The sequence below is a fragment of the Canis lupus genome, chromosome 18 (genome assembly GCF_011100685.1).
Source record: "Canis lupus familiaris isolate Mischka breed German Shepherd chromosome 18, alternate assembly UU_Cfam_GSD_1.0, whole genome shotgun sequence".
Classification (NCBI taxonomy): domain Eukaryota; kingdom Metazoa; phylum Chordata; class Mammalia; order Carnivora; family Canidae; genus Canis; species Canis lupus.
In genome coordinates, this window is record NC_049239.1 from 43,272,134 (window position 1) to 43,293,433 (window position 21,300).

The 21,300-nt window shown below is 37.7% G+C and overlaps 1 protein-coding gene across 17 annotated transcripts in view; it reads right to left on the minus strand.

Annotated features, from left to right (window-relative positions):
- The window catches only part of ATG13 (autophagy related 13), a 52,597-nt gene that overhangs the window by 11,543 nt on the left and 19,754 nt on the right, over positions 1 to 21,300 (minus strand). For all 17 annotated transcript variants that reach the window (XM_038563416.1, XM_038563415.1, XM_038563414.1 and 14 more), the window contains 9 exons: positions 14,926 to 15,007; positions 13,611 to 13,691; positions 13,048 to 13,167; positions 10,857 to 10,903; positions 9,549 to 9,689; positions 3,921 to 3,961; positions 3,043 to 3,139; positions 2,600 to 2,698; positions 1,738 to 1,831 (listed from right to left, as the gene is read on the minus strand). In XM_038563416.1, coding sequence (XP_038419344.1) covers positions 1,738 to 1,831; positions 2,600 to 2,698; positions 3,043 to 3,139; positions 3,921 to 3,961; positions 9,549 to 9,689; positions 10,857 to 10,903; positions 13,048 to 13,167; positions 13,611 to 13,691; positions 14,926 to 14,994 — 789 coding nt within the window. In that variant the 5' untranslated portion in view covers positions 14,995 to 15,007. The remainder of the gene's footprint in view (positions 1 to 1,737; positions 1,832 to 2,599; positions 2,699 to 3,042; positions 3,140 to 3,920; positions 3,962 to 9,548; positions 9,690 to 10,856; positions 10,904 to 13,047; positions 13,168 to 13,610; positions 13,692 to 14,925; positions 15,008 to 21,300) is intronic.

Below are 21,300 nucleotides of genomic sequence, written 5' to 3' on the forward strand. Positions count from 1 at the left end.
CTAGCCCTCCCCACTGCTCATGTTCTTGCATGCTCTCCCTCTCTCTCAAATGAATAAAAAAATCTTTTAAAAAATTTAAAAATAAAACTTCGATGAACATCAAACTTAACATATTCACATTTTAATTATCTAAAAAATAATCTACTTTCACCAAAGTGCTCTGATGGGCTTGCCCCTCTTTTTGGATCAGTATTGCCCTATGTTAGTTAGTAAGAGTGCCAAAAGTTGCCCCCTCCCAGAGCAATGGTGACATTCATGCCTATATACATTCATGGAAGGAGGGGAGTAGCAATTCCCACCCCCTACTCATCCAAACCATCTGGGCAACCTCTAACTCTAAACTGGGACAATAGAAATAATAGTGACCCATGGATTTTGTAATTTCCTTCACACACATTGAATAGGTTTGTTTGTTTGTTTTAGCTTTCTTTTTTTTTAAGCTAACTTTTGGGCCTAACTTCTGTTTTTTAAACAGATTAGAACCATAATTTTAATTCAATATCTCCTAACAACTCAGAATGAAATAAATTTAAATATTTTCTTAATTAAAAAACACAGAAAACAAAAATTTATGGGTAGTAAATTAATTTGTTGGGCTCCAAAAATAAGATGGTGAAAGGGGATAATCTGGGACTAGTTGAGGGAACAAAAAACTGGATCAGGTCTAGAAGAAACCGTCTAATGTGAAAGTTGAAGAGGAGGGGAGTGATAAAGATGAACACCCAGAGCAGGGAGCTGCAGGCCATGACGTGGGAGATGAATGACTCAGGGTGGAAGGGAAGAAATGAAAAAAAAAAAAAAAAAAAAAAAAGGAAGAAACGCGCCCTGAAATTCAGTCATCTGGCAACAAACAACTCCTTAGATGAAGCAGACTTGGTACCACGCACATTATACAACATGGTCTCACAGGCATGTCCGCTTGGGAAGCTGGGAACCTCGTCTGGAGTCTGTTTCACTGAAACTGGGTTTGACACTGGAGATGGACTCAAGTGGAAAAGTTAATGGTTAAAAATGTTCAGATAAAGAATGCAGATAGCCAGAAATCTGTGTCAACTATTAAGAAAAACTGCACTGCTGGTTTCTTACTGGTATTCTATGTCAAATAATTTTTGTTTTTTTATGTGCTCCTTCCATTATTAGAAGCCATATTTACCACTTCAAAAGCGAAGTAGCTACCAAATTAACATGAGTAGGATAGAACACCTCTCTGGTATCAGAATGCATTTGGAATTTTGTGACTTATTTTCTAGGGAATTTTAAGATGTCTCCAGGAACGTAAAGGTTACATGTAATCTTGTAGGTTAAGAATGGTTACAGACTAGAGGGGCACCTGGGTGGCTCAGCCTGACTCTTGGCTCAGCTCAGGTCATGATCTCAGGATGGTGAGATCAAGTCCCACACTGGGCTTTCTTTGCACTTAGAGCAGAGTCTGCTTCAGATTCTCTCTCCCTCTCCCTCCTCCCCTCCCACCGCCCCCCACCTGCACATGCGTGCGTGCGCACACACACACACACTCTCTCTCTCAAATTAAAAAAAAAGCATGTTTATAGACTAGAAACATTGCAATATTACCTGCTGGATAAGAAGGCTCTCCTTCACCCCTCAAAATAACTCCCTGGAAACAATCATCACCACCACCACCACCACCACAAGAGATTGTATCTAAATTCTGACACCATTTCATGCCCATATAGGTACCAAATAACTACAGCCACCCCAGAACATGTTTCCCCCTACCTGAGATGGAGGGGAGGTGGAAAAAGAGGTGGTACACACTTCTTGAGAATCTTCCACAGAAGGATATGTTACTCCAGTGTCCTCACCAGCAGTTCTATGGCGGGGGTGGGAGGGGGTGGGTGGGGAATAAATCAAGAATTTTATGGTGACGGCAGTCAATTACGGAGAGGATACAAAGGGAGGTTAGATAAGGATGCAAGTCGTGACAAGAGCTGTTTCAGGCAGAGCTCACTATGGCAAGAGGCGTGTTGAGTCTTTGATAATGTCAAATATCCAGACAACATCTAGAGGTTGGCCAAAGTTTTTATTTTTAACCCAAACATCCTACCTGACACATCATTTGAGAAAATTTTCTTAAGCCTGGCCAGTTTTGGGACCAAAGAACTGTCAGCAATAGAGATGCAGTGAAACAAGTCTTGACTCCAAAGATGAACTATTCAACTTCAAAAGTCCTTCATATAAAGGCAGGATCCTTCCTGATACACATCTTTTTCAACCTCTACAGAATTGTTTTCTGGGCATAATTAAACTGTGCCACTGGTGACCAGAAAACCATTTAATTTGTGAAGGACATTGTTAACTACTGCTACTCTGATAGTCTCTAAGTAGTATCATATTGAAAGTTAAATCACTACCATCTAGATCCAAAACGTCCAAGAATTTTCTGAGACAGTTTATGCATTCCAAGTCTTGATATACCTTACAGGTAGCAGCAGGAAGGGAAGCTAATCACTCCATTTCTCTCCATGTGGGTCTCCATCACTGCCCCCTGCCCACTGATGAGTGCTGATAAAGGTCCTCTATGTATAGGATGAATGCTTCTCCCTAGCTGCAGTTTGGGAAAACCCCTACACATCCTCACCTGTAATTGCAGGGGTGCATGGGTGAGGAGCTGGGGTAGGGACGGTCCACAAAGTGATCAATGATAATCCCCATGATAGGTGGGGTCCTCTCAAATTGCCTGTAATGCAATAAGCAGATTGCAATATTTATTAGAATACCTTGTCAGCCCCCCCGAAGTTTTTAGAGGACCCCTCACCTTATACCTTTGGCAAGAACCACTAGGGTCTTAACTACTGTATCCCTAAATATAAACCACAACTCTACATTGATGGCTCTAGGACACTCAGATTCTCCAATCTGGAAACTGGGCTCTCTCTCAAGGTCATTTTTCAAAAGGGGACTGATTTCAGCAATGGCAAAGCTGAACTGTAGGTTTAGCCACAGAGTTTGAGGGAAAAACAAACTTTATTATCTTTAATATCTTTGGAGGAGCTCTTTTGGATTCCAAGGCTCTTTCCTCACCTGGTAGACATAAATGCCAAGTTAATTCTGTAAGCGCAAGAAAGAGTGATGGTGCCCACAGGGGTGCCTACTGTCCCAACACGAACTGTCTGGAAACCTAGAAGAAATACATAATTAGCTTTTCCCCAGAGAATACTGACACTGTCCCCAATCTGGCTTTCCCTGAATCATTCAGCTTATCACAATTTGTGGCATTATCTACTTAGTCCCATGGGTGCAATGGCCTCAATTTCATATATGTTTATGTGTGTATGTGTTTTTCTTTTGATTTATTTTATATTGACCTAATATTGGAAGGGAAAACAGCATTCTATTTCCAGATAAACTTACCAAGAGAAAAAACAACTGTTAGTCCTAAAGTCTGAGCAAATCCTAACCAACCCAGCCCAAATGTGTCACACGCCCAGTGACACAGGAAGGGGACCCTGGGGCTTTATCACACAAACCCCACAGTTTACATAGGTGCGGAAGTGACTGCACTTCTATTTATGCTGCCACTCAGAACTAAGTATAGAAAAGAGCAAGGGCCTTGCAGGCGATATTTCTAATAACGCTTTCCCAGTTTTCTGGGTTTCATTTTCAATTTGTCAAAACTGCTAATGCTCATCAGAAACATTTAACAAGCTCATTATAGAAAATTAGGAAAACAGACAATGATATAAAGAATAAGAAAGAATGATGAGTTACTAGAACTCTGGGGAAAATAATTCAGTCATTCCTTGGCAGCTCTTTGGACCACCTACCTACCTGTCTTTTTCTTACTTGTATCACATATATTAAAGTCACAAGCTACTTATTATTACAGGCAGCATCTAAGCCCATCTCTGAAGTCAAGAGGGCTCTTAACACTACAAATGCTTTTCAACCTTGATACATACCTTCTCCTAAGCCATTCAGCTGAACTTCCCCAAAATATATCCTTAGGAAAGAAAGAAAAAGAAACAAATGATTCTTTATTCTAAAGGTCTTTATGGTCAGAATACCTAAACAAAACAAACCCTTCTTTTCTTATCTGCATGAACACCTCTCCTAATGGAGCAATGATGTTACTACTTCAATTAAGCTGCAGGCATATGGATGTATATGGAAAGAACTGGTTAAGAAAAAAGAAAAATAATAATTAAGTGGAGTCTGCGATTTTAGTTGTTTTTCCCACTCCTGCAATATACATATATATATATATTTTTAAAGATTTTATTTATTCATGACAGACACAGAGAGAGAGAGAGAGAGAACGAGAGGCAGAGACACAGGCAGAGGGAGAAGCAGGCTCCCTGCAGGGAGCCCAACATGGGACTCGATCCGGGTCTTCAGGATCACACCCCAGGCTGAAGGCGGCGCCAAACTGCTGGGCCACCGGGGCTGCCCTCCTGCAATATATTTTTAAAGTATGCCTCCCAGGAGCACCTGGACGCCTCAGCAGTTGAGCATTTGCCTTTGGCTCAGGTCGTGATTCTGGGGACCTGGAATTAAGTCTCGCATCTGGCTCCCAAAAGGGAGCCTGCTTCTCTCTCTGCCTATGTCTCTGCCTCTCTCTCTGTGTCTCTCGTGAATGAATAAAATCTAAAAAAAAAAAAAAAAAAAAAAAAAGTATATCTCCTGGGGAATAAAGAATATAGAAAGAAGATTGGCAAGTAAATCTAGTAGAAAGTACTAGATTTTTTTGGATGTATGTTCAACACACAAGATTATATTAGTTTCAGAGGTAAAACATGATTCAATTCTTGTTTATATTACAAATTGAACATCACAGTATGTCCAATTAACAGCCATCACCATACATATAGAATTTTTTTTTCTTGGGCTTAGAACATTTAAGGTCTCCTTTCTTAAGGGGATCCCTCTTACACTGTTGGTGGGAATGCAAACTGGTGTAGCCACCCTGGAACACACTATGGAGGTTTCTCAAAAAGTTAAAAATAGAACTACTCTATGACCCAGTAATTGCACTCTAGGTATTTATTCAAAGGATACAAAAATACTGATTAGAAGGGGCACATGCATCCCCATGTTTATAGCAACACTATCAACAATAGCCAAATTATAAAAAAAGCCCACATGTTCATCAACTGGACATGGATAAAGAAAATAAAGAAAGAAAATGTGATATATTTAATGGAATATTACTCAGCTATCAAAAAGAATAAAACCTTGCCATCCATTTACAGTAACATGAATGGAACTAGAGTATAGTATGTTCAGTCAAAGAAAAGATAAACACCATATGATTTCACTCATATGTGGAATGTAAGAAACCAGATGAACATAGGAGAAGGGAAGAAAAGATTAAAAACAGAGAGGGGGAAAAAAAAGAAAAACAGAGAGGGAGGCAAACCATAAGAGACACTTAACTATAGAGAACACACTGAGGGTTAATGGAGTGGAGATGGGTGGGGGGGATGGGTTAAATGGGTGATGAGTATTAAGGAGGGCACTTGTTATGATGAGCATTGGGCATTATATGTAAGTGATGAATCACTAAATTCTACTCCTGAAACTAATACTACACTATATGTTAACTAATTTGAATTTAAATAAAATTTTGGGGGATGCCTGGGTGGCTCAGCAGTTGAGTGTCTGCCTTTGGCTCAGGGCATAATCCCGGGGTCTTGGGATTGAGTCCCGCATCGGGCTCCTTGCATGGAGTCTGCTTCTCCTCCCTCTGCCTACGTCTCTGCCTCTCTCTGTGTCTCTCATGAATAAATAAAATCTTAAAAAAAAAAAAAAGTTTTGGAAGTAAAAGGGAAAAAAAACCTCCTTTCTTAGCAACTTTCAAATATACAATAGAAGATACTATATGTTGAGAACGGTCTTCAATTAAGGGCAGGTCTCCATGCTCATCACAAGTCATTCCAAAGTAAGTTGGTTAAGAAATTAGAAAATTTTTTTCTACTATAGAAGAATTACATAAGACTATTCTGAAAATACAGAAATATAAGCACAGCAGAACCTTTTTCTGAATTTCTCTGGGAAGACCAGTCTATATTAGCTAAAAGTCTGAACTATAAAACATTACCACCTATACTACAAACTTTATTATACTTCTCTAGTAATATGGTTAAAAATTAAACACATACATGGCTTTGTTCAATTTAAAAACTAAGTTCCAACAACATACAAAGCCCTATGGTTAGGTGGTAGGCATGAGATAAGGAAAAGCCAGGGAGGAGATTCAGGATAGGTCTCATAAATTATAATCTGATATGAGAGAAAAGAAAGGTATATAAATTTCTGAAATACATGCACAAAAGTGACATACATCATAAAGCAGGGATCCGCAAACTTTTGTTAAAAGGATCAGATATTTAAGGCTTGCAGGCAATATAGTCTGAGGCAGACTACTCAGCTTTGCTGTTGTCCTGCAAAAGTAGCCACTGATGGCACACAAATGAAGGGGGTAGCTGTGTTCTAAAATAACTTCATTTAGGGGTGCCTGGCTGGATCAGTTGGAAGAGAGTGAAATTCTTGATATCAGGGTCATGAGTTTGAGCCACATGTTGAGTGTAGAGATTACTAAAAATAAATAAATAAATAAATAAACTTAAAAAAAAACAATAAAACAACTTTATTTATAAAAACAAGCACATGGTTTGCTGGCCACAGTTTGCTGACTCTTGCCATAAAATAACACAGGAATAACACTGGGGTGCATAGGTGGCTCAGTCAGTTAAATGTCTGCCTTCAGCTCAGGTCATGATCCTCAAGTCCCACATCAGGCTCCTTGCTCAACAGGGAGTCTGCTTCTTCCTCTCCTTCTACCCCTTCCCCCTGCTCGTGCTATCTCTTGCTCTCTCTCAAATAAATAAATAAATAAATAAATAAATAAATAAAGGCTTATTAAAAAAACACCACCACAAGAATGATGTCAATAAAAGATTACCAAAAGAGATTCTGCTAGCAACCTTTAGTGGCTCAGGTTGTGAGCCCCAATGTGGGGCTCCCAGCTCAGGGGGAGTCTTCTTGTCTCCCTCTTCCTCTGCTCATTCTCTCTCTCTCAAATAAATAAATAAATAAATCTTTAAAAAAAAGGAAAAAAGCTCAATATTCATTTGAATACTGGTAACGGGTACAGTGCTTAAAATAACCTAATTAACCTTTTTCTTGGCCATATAGGTTCTTTATGTCATTCAGGTGTTAAGCCAAAGTTTTCTTCACAGATAGCAGATAATAATTAACTTTAATTCAGTCTTGATGAACAACAAATTCAGAATGAATTTTTATAATGATGTAATTCTACAGTGATTTGATTAAATCCACAAGGCCAGGGGGAAAATGATAATACAACTTAAAAAAAAAAAAGAGGCAGCTGTTAACAATAGTATGAAAAAGGGGGGAAAAAAGAGCCAAATCTACCTCTGAGATCATCCACTTCTCTATGGTTTAAACCATATTATTTGTATCCCAAAGCACTCCTAAATGATAAACAGTGAGCCATAAATACCATATTACTCCAGAGATAGAGAATAAAGGAAGACTTTAAACACTGGTAATGAAAAGGACTAAGAGTCCCAGTTAACTAAGCTGATGACTAGTAGTGTAGTATGGCTACTTACAAAAGAGTCAAAATGAAGGGGGCTTAGCATAGGTAAGTGAGAAGTAAGAGAGCATCATCTTTTGTTATATTTAAATAAAAGTCTGGGGATCCCTGGGTGGCGCAGTGGTTTGGCGCCTGCCTTTGGCCCAGGGCGTGATCCTGGAGACCCGGGATTGAATCCCACATCCGGCTCCTGGTGCATGGAGCCTGCTTCTCCCTCTGCCTATGTCTCTGCCTCTCTCTCTCACTGTGTGCCTATCATAAATAAATAAAATAAATTAAAAATAAATAAATAAATAAATAAATAAATAAATAAATAAATAAATAAAAGTCTAGTAATTTTCAAATGGAATACTCAATTTAAAACCTAAGGACTACAGAGAAGACAACAAAAATATTTTAAAGACTTTGAAAAATAAACATGGTAAGATTGCTAGATTACTGCTAAGAAAATTAAAGACAGACTTGATAACTATTTTCAGGTTGTAGATTGTTTCACCGTAACTAGTTAAGTCTCTGATCCTTAGTCCTCTATTAGTATAGTCAGCTATACTAATTTCTCCTCATAATCAGCACCATACAGGTAAGCCAAAGGCTAAAACAAGTAGCTCATCACTAAAATGAAAAAAGAGTCTTGGGTGATTTGGGAACTCCTGGCTTTCCACAGTCTGCTCTCACATTTCCTTACTCATCCTCTATACCACCACTAGGGCCCATCTGACAAACTGAGCACAGCTCACATCCTGTTCCCCCCACTTCTATGCCTTGTCATCTGTTGCATTCCCCACCTGAAATGATCATTCTCCCTTACTTCTACCAGCTGAAATTCTCTCTGCCTCAAGGTCTAGCTTGAATGCCACTTTCTCCAGGAAGCCTGTCTGGTTTCTCCCACCCAGAACAAACTTTCCCTCTCTGTATTCTCCCAGTACTTTTCTCCTGATACTGCTATATAGTTTTCCAATCCTGCTTTTTATTATAACTATGCATGTGCCAAACTGTGTCCCCCAATAGATAAGAAACATCTGTAGGAGAGGACCTTTGTATATAGTTCTTCCTTGGGCCTCACACAATGTTTGCATTAAAATGGCACTCATTAGGGATGCCTGGGTGGCTCAGAGGTTGAGTGTCTGCCTTTGGCTCAGGGATTCTGGTATCCTAGGATCGAGTCCCACATCAGGCTCCTTGCATAGAGCCTGCTTCTCCTCCCACTGCCTATGTCTCTGCCTCTTTCTCTCTCATGAATAAATAATAACATCTTAAAAAATATATATATATATAATGGCACACAATAAATATATATTGAGGTGAACTGCTCCAAGAAAATAGTCAAAGAACCACTGAAAAGTTCTTTATATCCACAGACAACTAATCAAAACCAAACTGAATTAGCAGACTGTTAGACAAGTTTTTTTTTTTTTTTTTTAAGATTTTATTTATTTATTCACGAGAGACAGAGAGAGGCAGAGACATAGGCAGAGGGAGAAGCAGGCTCCATGCAGGAACCCAACGTGGGACTCGATCCACAGACCCGGGATCACACCGAGCCATAGGCAGATAGATGCTCGACTCCTGAGCCACCCAGGCATCCCTGTTAGACAAGTTTTAATTTAATTCTGAAATATAGAAGGCTGTGGAATCCTCCCAGGACAGCCTGTTTTTTAAACCCTTAAGCTTCTTCTTCAGCTTTGAGATGTAGATCAGTACAGCCTCAAAATCTATTCCACAGAAACTATGACTGTGCACAGACAAAAGGACAAGGGACCTGGTAGCTTTAAAAAGGTGAGGTTCACAAAGGAGGAGGGACAGGCCATCATAGTAAAGCTATAGCATCAACTACCCAACCAACCATCTGTCCAAAATTAACCACAGAATACCCATATGCCATGCCAGTCGAAGTGACTGTATGCAAAGTAGCAGTATGCAAAGTGACAAGGCTAATGAGTGAACTGAGAAGGTGAATGCTATCGTTTACCTGTACAATATGACATATTCATGCCCCTGTTTTCTGGAGAGTCTATAAGCTGGTGTCACCCTAGTTATGGCAAGGAGGGACTTCAGCAGCAGCGACAGTCTGTTGTACACCGTGTAGGACACTTTAATCTCTTTATCACACCTGAGGAGCACACAGACACTATCAGCATTCGCCTACTCAACTCACATAAAACCAAGAACAGAAATGCAACGGATATAGAGGTGTTAGTTATGCTCTGTCTAGTGACTGAGAGTCATCTGTTAGCCTTATTCATAAATTCTGATAGAATGTAACCTGCTTTGCAGTCCACATAACACCTTCCACAGAGTATTACAGTTAACAGAGATGACTGCAAATTAAGTGTGGGAACTGTATTAAGATTAAATTTATCATGAAAACATGTTCTGAACTAAAAGCGTAATCCGAGTTCTTTGTCAGTTTAACAGATTATTGAGGAAAGCTAAAGTTTCACTTTTCTGTGCACTAGATTCAGGCAGATAGACAAAAGGCACATCCTATTTTTTTTTTTTTAGATTTGAAACAGTTTTCTAAGAAATAAAGATACACACTTAAAAACAGTAATTCAACACTGCAATTATATTACTGAAGGTGCAAACAGTTTCAATATACTATCTTGGGAGCTGTCTACCTCTAAACATTTAATAGGAAATCTGGAGAAAAGTGTTTGGTACTAAAATTTTAGACTATAATCTGGCAATTACTTTCTATTTGGGAAAGAAAAATAATGCCCACACCCTACAGACTTATTAATATATTTCTTTTGATGTGTTGCTATTTCCTTTATTTTCCTACATACTGTTCTTGAAAACTGAAGCTTAAGACAGGAAGTAACCTAATCTGTCTTGAAGGAAGAAAATGGAGAAGAAAAATAACATGCATTTCCAATCCATGACCAACACAGAGTTTAAAAAGGAGTAGTGAGGGGAAATCGTATTGGATGTCTGCCACACAGAAAACAGACAACACAGAGCAGTCATGTTACAAGAGCTCGCAAGGGATTTAATCAGAGAACTATCTGTACTCTGGGAAAACAACAAATCGTTTTCAGTCTTTTCTCTGCTCCTTTCCCTGTGGTGTCTAAGTCTCGCTGGATTGACCCTCCTGCTGAAGGTCATCTCTGTGACTGGGCTGGAAGCCAAGCATGAAGCAAACTGTAGCAAAGACCTATTGGCTTTGTCAAGTGGAAGAACACCCTCCATGACTGATAACAAAGCCCTGTTTTTCACATGATGTCATCTGCTTTATCCTCAGCTACAAAAACCACAGACCCTAAGACAGAGCACTTACTTTTCATTCATTTCGAGACACCAAATTTCTAGTTCCATAGAATCTCCCTGTAGATGGGACAATTGAAAGATATTTCAGTTTCATTTTTAATTACTTTTTAAATTATAAAGCACTATACAATCACTATAAAATATTACAAAAGATAAAGGGAAAAAATCAATTTATAATCCAATTAGCCACTTAAATAATGTCAGGGGCGCCTGGCTGGTTCAGTCAAAAGAGCATACAGCTCTGGATCTCAGGGTAATGAGTTCAAGCTCCACATTGGGTGTAGACATTACTTAAATAAACTTAAAAAAATATCAAATGTGAGATTATAGTATATATGTTATTTTTACATTTTCATTAATAAAAACATGAAATTTTCCTTATAATTAAAAATTCTACACCATTTTTAATGGTTGCATATTATTCCATCATATGACTGTCATTTCATCCAATCAGTCTCCCCATACATGGACATATAGGTCATTTTTAATTTTTCACTACTACAAACAACATTGTAATAAATAGCCTTGAGATTAAAACTTCGTCCTTGCCCTAAATTAATTTAAGACAAATTTCCAGAATTAGCACTGTTAAAGAGTATTCATGCTTCTAAGACTTTTGCCATGTATATTAAAATTGTTCTTCAGAAAGGCCAATACTTCTGATGATGGAGAGAGCCTTTCCTTCCAATCTTATAGGGGATATTTTTAGGTGACACCCACTATTAAGGAATACCTTAACAAGTTCTTCACTTAAAAATCTTTTTAGCTGTGTAATGGTCTTTAGCCAAACTGTTCAGTCTTTCTCCAGTACTCTGAACAGACTTAGTCTAGTGAGTGGGGAAGAAAAACAGATAACTAAAGCCAGAATCCCTCAACCCTATAACACTCCTGTGTGCCTACTTATTAAAAAAGACAGTCATACTTTTGAACATAAGTAACCTTATTACCAATCAACTGGAAATAGGCTATTCTTTTAGGTTCGGGATTAGTCTTGGGTTAGTTTGTGGAATAGAGAACTTACTTGTTCTAGATCAAATTTAAATATATATCCTAAATATATAGCATTTTCATCACACTGTCATTTTTAAATCACATCATAAAATTTTAATTCCCCCTGCTTCCCAAAATCAAGGGAGGATGAATAGTAGGAAGTATCCAAGACAAGTTGATGTAGTTTGTCTAGGACAAGTGGAACATTTTATACTCAGATTTCACCTGGGAAAGAAAAGAGTTCTAGGGATTCCTTTAGGACTCCCTATGGATCACTAAGGAAAATAATTCATAGTATAAATTGGCAATTCAATAAAGAAGAATAGGAAATTTTGTTTTCTGGGGTGCTAAGGTTTCCATGGAAGTGCTGACATCATTCATTCAACAAAATTCATTGACAGCACACAATGGGCTATCCCAGACACTGCGCTAGGCAGAAGAGATGATTATTTATTTATATCCTGCCTCATTTGAAAACAAATTTGAAGAACCACAAATAAATAAGATGTGACATAATTGCTGACCTCAAGAATAAAAGTGTAAAAAACAAACAGGAACATGTAATGATTTCCTACTATAAGTCATGTTAGGTACTTTACAAATTAGGGTTAAATGAGAAAATATAATAACCCTTCAAGACTATGAAGTGTCATGTTAGTTTGGTGCTGGTTATGGGGTTGGGGATAGTTAAGTAATTTGGCCAAAGTCACTCGCTGGAATCTGAACTCGGGTCTGTGTAGCTCCAAAATCCAACTGCCTTATATTATACCATGCAGCTTCATAATCTTGTCATGGAAACAGATTAATAAACATGCAAGTAACAGTATCTGTCTTGATCTTGATGTGAAATAAGGCAAGTAAAGATATATCTAAAAAAAATCACAATACATGAATTATACTTTAGAAACAAAGGAAACAAAGTACATGGTTAAGTCTAAGGAAAGTAGTCACCTCTCCCACTAGAAAGAGGGGGCGAATTTTCAAGAGCACATTAGTCCTGAAGGATGAATAGAAACATTTCATATATAGTTGACACATAAGAAGGATAAAGAGCCTATTCCAAGTATTTGAGAGAATAAGTACAAAAAGCATGACTTCCTCAGAGAATGATAAATTCAGAAAGGGAAGAGGCAGGAATGAGGCTGAGTTGGAAATGAAGTATGAAGAGCCTTGAGTATCAAATGAAGACACCAACCTGGCCATAACCTTACCTCAGATGTCTTGAGAGAGATCTCCACACACATCGATCTCCCGACTGCAGGCAACTGCCCGGCCAGTGCCTTTTTTGCTTCATGTGTAACCTCTGGGATGTCTTTGATTGCTAAATTGAACTAGAAAACAAATGGCACTTTGCGTCAAATACTCACAAGGAACATCACGGAAACATAAAACAGTAAGATGGTTATGTTGGGTAATATAGGCATTGCTTTGGGTAGATTAAGGACACTCATTCATTTCTCCCTTGCCCAGAAGAGATATCCTGCATCAGAGCCCCAAAACTCAGGTTGAAAGAGCAAATGACTTATTTCAAAGATAAGTTAACAAGGTATTTTTGTCCTCTAAAGACAAAGTTTTTCACCTACTGCAGAAGAAAGATGAGAACTAAATAAACCTAGGACTAACATTTGATGAAGAACATACTTTCCAAGTGAATGGATCAAATGGAATTAGATATTTTAATGTTATGGTTTAGTAATACTATAAATAGTATTCTTTACTACTGCACTATGATTCCTTATGACAAACACGCCTTAACAAAAAACATGAATTTTACCCAATCTGAACCCGTTGGGGATGAAGACGAACGAGTACAAATCTTCTCGCCAAGTCGAGCCTGGACAATCACTTGGACAGTCTAAAAAAAATAAACAAATCAAAGATGAGTCTTAAATTGATTTGACTTGCAATCAGAGTTAACACTCTGAATGGGGATCCCTGGGTGGCGCAGCGGTTTGGCGCCTGCCTTTGGCCCAGGGCACGATCCTGGAGACCTGGGATCGAATCCCACATCGGGCTCCTGGTGCATGGAGCCTGCTTCTCCCTCTACCTGTGTCTCTGTGCCTCTCTCTCTCTCTCTCTGACTGTCATAAGTAAATAAAAATTAAAAAAAAAAAAAAAAAAAAAAAAAACAAACAAGAGGGCAGCATTTTAAAAAAAAAAAAAAAAAAAAAAAAAAAAAAAAAAAAAAAAAAACACTCTGAATGCAGGGTTAAAAAGACGCCAATGACCATAACTATACTTTTGGAAAGGCTAAGATTTTAAAATTCAAGAACATAGTAAAAAAATGACACAAAAATAATACTGTAAATATTTCTGAGGGCAAAATGTCAATCAGTTGGAGGAATTTTAGTTCAAGGCTTGGGATCTGTAATATGTAATAGTCTCACATGGCAGAAGGAAATTTGCACATGGCGGCTCTGACTTTCATAAAGAAACAAGTCCAACCGTAGGTTTAAATATTCACTGGCGTACACTTATGTAATCATAGTAGATTTAAACCAAGGATTCCACAATTATTCATATCATTTGGCCCATATGGCAAAAGTCTCCCAACTAATTTTACAACCAGAATCTACTGCATAGATTGTTTTTTACATGGCAATCGTGAGAAGAAGGAATGATAGAGGTGGAAATGATTTTTAGATTTAGGAAAATATAACTTCTAAAGCATTCAAAATTCAGTTTTAATTCCACATTTACCCAGAAGGGAACAATAAATGGAAGTCAGACATTTCAGAGTTAGTTGAAGCTTTGGGAAAGATGCCCAAAATGCTGTCCATTCCAGGCCACAGTCTTTGTTCCCACCCCGAGGGAACATACTGTGCCAATAACCTGGCATAATAGTTTGACATTTCTGCAAACAGCCTTGCAAAAAGAAAATTTTTTTTGAAAAAGTAGCTGTGGAAAATTGGAAGCTACTTTTTAGTTACACCCCCAGTACCGCCCCCAAACTTCACAGTTTGGTTTACAACAGACAGAAGTATCCCTTAAAATGGGCAAGCTGCAAGCTGTTATTCTGTATTTCCAAAAAGGGAGAAGCACGGAAGTTATTTCTAACAGTTCTGAGCTCAAGAGAATAGATATATTACCTTGAGGGCAAAAAATTTAATAAACTTGTCCAGGTCCTTTCTGTCCTGGGAATTGAGATCAGTTTCCATTGCCTATAGGAATCTAAAATAGAAAAAAAAAAAGTGTTGAAAAATGTGACTAATATCTTTTAAAATTCAAAGAATACAGAGATGGTATTGTCTAGCTGTGCAAACAGTCATGTGGGAGGAAAAAAATTTCCCCCTAAGATACCAAAGTGAAAAATATTAAGATACTGCCTTTTGAGGAAAATAAATTCCACACAAAGAACTAAAATCTAAGGACCTAAACAATATAAGGACAAGCCATTGTACCTGCATCTGAAACTTTAAGCTTTTAATATATCTATTTTAAAAAGTTCTACTACCCACCATACTGAGGACTAAATTTTAACAAGATAAAAACTTTGTTAAAACATAAAATGAGGGGCACCTGAGTAGCTCAGCTGGTTAAGCGTCTGACTCTTGATTTCAGCTCAGGTCATGATCTCAGAGTGGTGAGACTGAGCCCTGTGTCAGGCTCCACACAAGCTTTGAATCTGCTTGGGATTTTCTCTCTCTCCCTCTGCCCCTCCCCCTTCTTACACACGCTTTCTGTAAAATAAATAAATTAAAACAAAAAGAAGAAAGAAAGAAAGAAAGAAAGAAAGAAAGAAAGAAAGAAAGAAAGAAAGAAAGAAAGAAAGAAAGAACGAACCCCCAAAACCAAACACAAAATGAGATCATTTGTACTCCTTCAAAAGGGCACTAAACCAATTTAACTTTTGGGGGTTTATGGACCCCTTTTGAGAGTCTGATAACAAGACAAGCCCTTTCTCTAGAAAACTGCACATACATAGAAAAGTCTGGATATAACTTCAGGGAGTTCATGGATTTTATGGGGCACACGATAGATCCCTCAGGTTGAGATGGTTTGAGATAGGGCTGGTATGAGGAAGAAAGCATTTAGGGAGAGAAGAAATGAACAAAGAGTATCAGCAATAGAGAGCAAAATGGATTTGGAATTATTAGGTATTCCAGTTTTCCAAAGGACTGTGTATGGATAGGGAAATAGTATGGCTGGTTGGGGCCACAGCATGAGAATCTTAAATGCAATGCAAGCCTCATCTGTACCTAATACAACAGATACGAGAACTCCTTTAAGACTTTTGAGGAAAAGAATTAGTACAGAGAACTAGCATCATCTGAATGGTGCTTTAGAAAGATAGCTTTGCTGGCATACTGTAGAATAGTTTTCAGTAGGAAAAGCAGAGAGACCAGTTAAATCCTTGGCAATAAATGCAGGCTTGTGGTCAAGGCTAAAACTCTAGTACAGACACAGTTTGGAAATAGCACGGATGGGAGATATTTTAAAGGAAGAGCTGACGGGATTTAAGGATTGACTACAAAAAGTTTAACATGGTTTCAGTTAACAATAAACAGGGAAGCCAGAGGCAGAGCTAGTTTTAAGTAAAGGGATAAACAAAAGAAGAGTTGAAACAGGAAATTTTAAAAATTGAGAAATATACCATACACAAAAATAAATTCAAACGGATGAGAGACCTAAACGTGAAACAGGAAACCATCAAAATCCTAGATAACACAGGCAGCAAGCTCTTTGACATCAGACATAGCAACCTATTACCAGAGAACATCTCCCAAGGCAAGGGAAACAAAAGCAAAAATGAACTACTGGGACTTCATCAAGATAAAAAGCTTCTCCACAACAAAGGAAACGATCAAAACTAAAAGGCAACCTATGGAATGCAAAAAGATATTTGCAAATGACATATGATAAAAAGGTTAGTATCCAAAATCTATAAAGAACTTATAAAACTCAACCCCCAAAAAACAAATAATCCAGTTAAGAAATGGGCAGAAGACACATTTTTCCAAAGACATACAGATAGCCAACAGACACATGAAAAGCCACTCAACTTTAGTCTCATTAGGGAAATACAAACCAAAACTACCATGACGTATTACCTCACACTTATCAGAATGGCTAAAATCAACAACACAAAAAACAACAGGTGAGAATGTGGAGAAGGCAGAACCTTCTACGCTGTTGGTAGGAATGCAAAATGGTACAGCCACTCTGGAACACACTATGGAGGTTCTTCAAAAAGTAAAAAATAGATCTACCCTACGATCCAGCAATTTAACTAGTAGGTATTTACCCAAAGATACAAAAATACTGATTCAAAGGGGTCAATGTTTATAGCAGGACTATCAACAACAGCCAAATTATGGAAAGAACCCAAATGTCCATCAACTGGTGAATGTGAGAAGAAGTTGTGGGATGTGTACATAAAAGATATACAAAAAATATACTATATATATATACACTATATATATATACATAAACACATATATATGCACAATGGAATATTACTCAGCCATCAAAAAGAATGAAATCTTGCCATTTCCAATGATGTGGATGGAGCCAGAATGTATTATGCTAAGTGAAATAAGTCAGAGAAAGACAAATAGCATATGACTTTACTCATGCAGAATTTAAGAAATGAAACAGATGAACATAGGGGGAAAAAGGACAAAGGCAAACCTAAAACAGACTCTAAACTATACAGAACAAACTGAGGGTTGCTGGAGGAGAGGTGCGTAGAGGATGGGCTAAATGGGTGATGAGTTTAAGGGAGGGTACTTGTGATGAGCACTGGGTGTTATATATATATGATGAATCACTAAATTCTACTCCTGAAGCTAATATTACACTATATGTTAACTGGAATTTAAATAAAAACTTGAAAGTACAAAAAAATTAAAAATAAAAAAATTAAAATGAGGTGTAACTTACATGTAGTGAAATGCACAAATCTTGGATGTACAGCTCAAGAAATATCTTGTTTTCATTTCTATTTCAACAGATAATTTTGTATGTATACATCCATATAACCACAATTCAGATCAAGTAACCATTATTCTGACCTCTATCATCATAGATCAGTCTTATCTATCTTGACAAATCATTCCATTTATTTAAATGGAATCAAACAATATTAGCTCTTTTGTGGGTAGTTTCTCCCTTATTCAAGATGCCTGCAAAATTCATTTATAATGCTGCATGTAGCACTTTATTATTTTTTCATTGCAATGTAGCACTCCACTTTATGAATATGCCACAAACTATAAATTAACTATAAACGATAAACATTTGGGTTGTTTCCTGTTTTTAACTATTATATTTTTACACAAGTCTTTTGGTGGATATAAACACTCATTCCTGTCAGATGTACACCCAGAAGTGTTAATGCTGGGTCACAAGGTACACATATTTAATTTTCTTAAGACATGTACAGTCTTCCAGAATCTCTACCAATGTACACTATCATCAGCAGTGTATGAGAGTTCCAGTTGCTCCACAGCTCTACCACTACTTGATACTACTAATACTTTAATTTTAGCCATCCTGGTAGGGGTGTGGTAGCATCTCATTTAATCTGTATTAAACAATGTTTAAATTAGTGATTAAATGATCAGTGAATCTCTCCTACTAGCCCCTTTTCATATGTTTACTAGCTATTTGGAAATCCTCTTTAATGAAATACTAGTTCAAGCCTTTTGCCCATTTAAAAAATTAGGTTATCTTTTTTTACTGAATTGTAGAAGTTTCTAAAATATATATAGTGGATATAAGTAACTTTGTTGGATATGCACTATAAATATCTCCTCCCAGTTGTGTCTTGCCTTTCATATGGCATCTGTTTCTTTTCATGAGAGTCTGAATACACTAAAAGATAAAGGCCAGACTACATATATAAAAATGGAGCTCTGACCCCTAACCTGCAGGAAGCAGCCCAGGAAGGAGGCCAAACTAATATCTCTACTCTCTAGCCTAAGAAGCCAACCTACTATCTACTGTAGCCAGTCAAGAAAGTCAGCCTATCTCTAGACTAACTAGTCCAGGATGCCAAACAAAAACCCCTATAAAAACTGACCTCAAACAGTCAAGATTTGATTAATAACTGACAGTTTCCCTAATTTTTGTCCTTGTTTCCAACTTTGCAGCCAAAGAAAACCAAATATGTATCCATAAACAACCACATGGGATGCCCTCACTTGTAGTTAGGCTGCCTACAGCTTTCCCGTGCCAATAACCCCAAATCAGGACATATCTGAAGCTTTCCCTTTCTTCCACTATAAAGCTTCCCACTGTTCTACCTGCTTTTGAGTCTTTGCTAATGCAAGTGATGGCAGCTAACTCTCCTGCTATGACAAGCTCTGATTAAATGGCCTTCACCTATTCTCATTTTGTGATGTTTATTCCACATTAAAAACAGCCTTACTGAGGTATTACTGAGGTATCAACAATATATGGGAAGTGTAAGACATGGGTAAGCTTTTTTTTTTATGACTGTATGTATGTATGTATGTATTTGAGAGAGAGAAAGAAACAATGAGCCAGGTGGAGGAGCAGAGGGAGAGGGACAAGCATACTCCCAAGCTGGGTGCAGAGTCTGATACTCATAACCCTGGGATCACAACCTGAGCCAAAATCAAGAGTCAGATGCTAAACTGACTGAGCCATCCAGTCACCCCAAGATGCAGTAAGTTTTGACATTGGTTTTTTTTTTTTTCAATTTCACCTGTTTTCTTTTTTCTTTTATTTTTAATTGGAGTTCAATTTGCCAACATATAGCATAACACCCAGTGCTCATCCCATCAAGTGCCCCCCTCAGTGCCCGTCACCCAGTCACCCCCACCCCCCGCCCACCACCACCAGTCCCCTTCCACCACCCTTTGTTCGTTTCCCAGAGTTAGGAGTCTCTCATGTTCTGTAAAACCATTACCACAAAATAGTGAACATACCTCCACTGAATTTCCTCATATTCCTTTGTAATCCCTCCTTCTAGCACCTCCTCAATGCCCCATCCCTGTGTAACTGCTACTATGCTTTCTATCACTACAGATTCCTAACTGCATTGTCTAGAGTTTTATATAAATTAAATCATACAGTATGTACTCTTTGGCTTCTTTTGCTTAGTATAATTATTTTGAGATTCATCCATGTTGTGCTCTATGTTCATAGTTCATTTCTTTCCATTGTTAAGTATTATCCTCTTAAGGAGTGTTTTGACTAACAGAGGTTCTTAATTTTACTAAGTCCAATTTCTCAACATTTTTTTTTTAGCATTTATTTGTGCTCTGTTGAAAAAATTTTTTGCTGATCTCAAAGTCATGAAGATCTTCCACATTTTCTTCTAAAAATGTTATTGTTTACCTTTCATGTTTACATCCATAATCCATTGTAAATTAATTTTTCTTGTGGTAGAAGTTTGAGATCGAGGTTATTTTTTTTAAAGATTTTATTTATTTATTTGAGAAAGAGTGAGTGATTGAGAGTGAGAGCCCGAGTGGGGAGAGGGGCAGAAGGAGAAGTAACTCCCCACTGAGCAGGGCTCAGGATCCTGGGACTCCAGGATCCTGACATGAGCCAAAGCCAGACACTTATTATTTTTTGAAAATCAGTTCAGGTTATTTAATAAGTTGAATTAGAAACACCAGAAGATCCATCTGAAAATGTCCAATTTATAAGTAATGGCAATGTTAAGACTGAGGTTAAAGTTGGAGAAAGACGTAGATATTCTCCAAAAGAAGAAACAGTTTAAAAACTATAGCAGTAGATGAAATCACCATGGAAGATACCAAGAAAATAACAAAGGCCTCAGGAAGACACTGACATAAAAGAACCATAAGGAGAACTGTCAGAACTTACCAGAGAAATAGGAAGCAAAAGATTTCTGAGCAGTTATCACTGAAATTGAGGGAAAATAAGTTTCAAGATTGAAGGGATGGTCAAATAATATAAAAGTTCTTGTGGAGGAGGCAAAACTTTACCTCTACCCCCTCAGGTTTTCAGCTGGGCCTCTTTAACAAATACAGATTAATAAGAGAAAACCAGTTTATCAACACCTGCAGTGCACATCTCACAAGAGAAACCTCAATAGAAAATAATTCAACAGGGCAGCTTATATGGTATCTTCAACTAAGAATGATGAAAGTGTAGAGAAATGACAAGAAAAGAAAAGCAGTTCTAGGCTTCTAAGGACAGCAAACTGTGGGAAGGAAAATATATGGGAAGAAATTAACAGAGTAAGGTTTGTTTGCAAATTCCACAGGTGTCCTCTCTGGGCTGGTAAGAGTCTGCCTCTAGGAAAAGGAGAATTTATATCTCCCCTTCAGGCAGAAAAGTGGAAGGTATAGAAAGGTTCTCCTGCATTTGCTGCTTAATTGCCTTCAGATCAAAATAATTTTTATGTCAAAGAGGAATAATTTGGTGTGACACATTCTGGTTTCCTTCATTCTCAAGGAGAGAAAAAGGCCACTGGACTTGGCATCATGTTGCTAATGACCTTTGAGAGGATTTCTTAGAGTGAT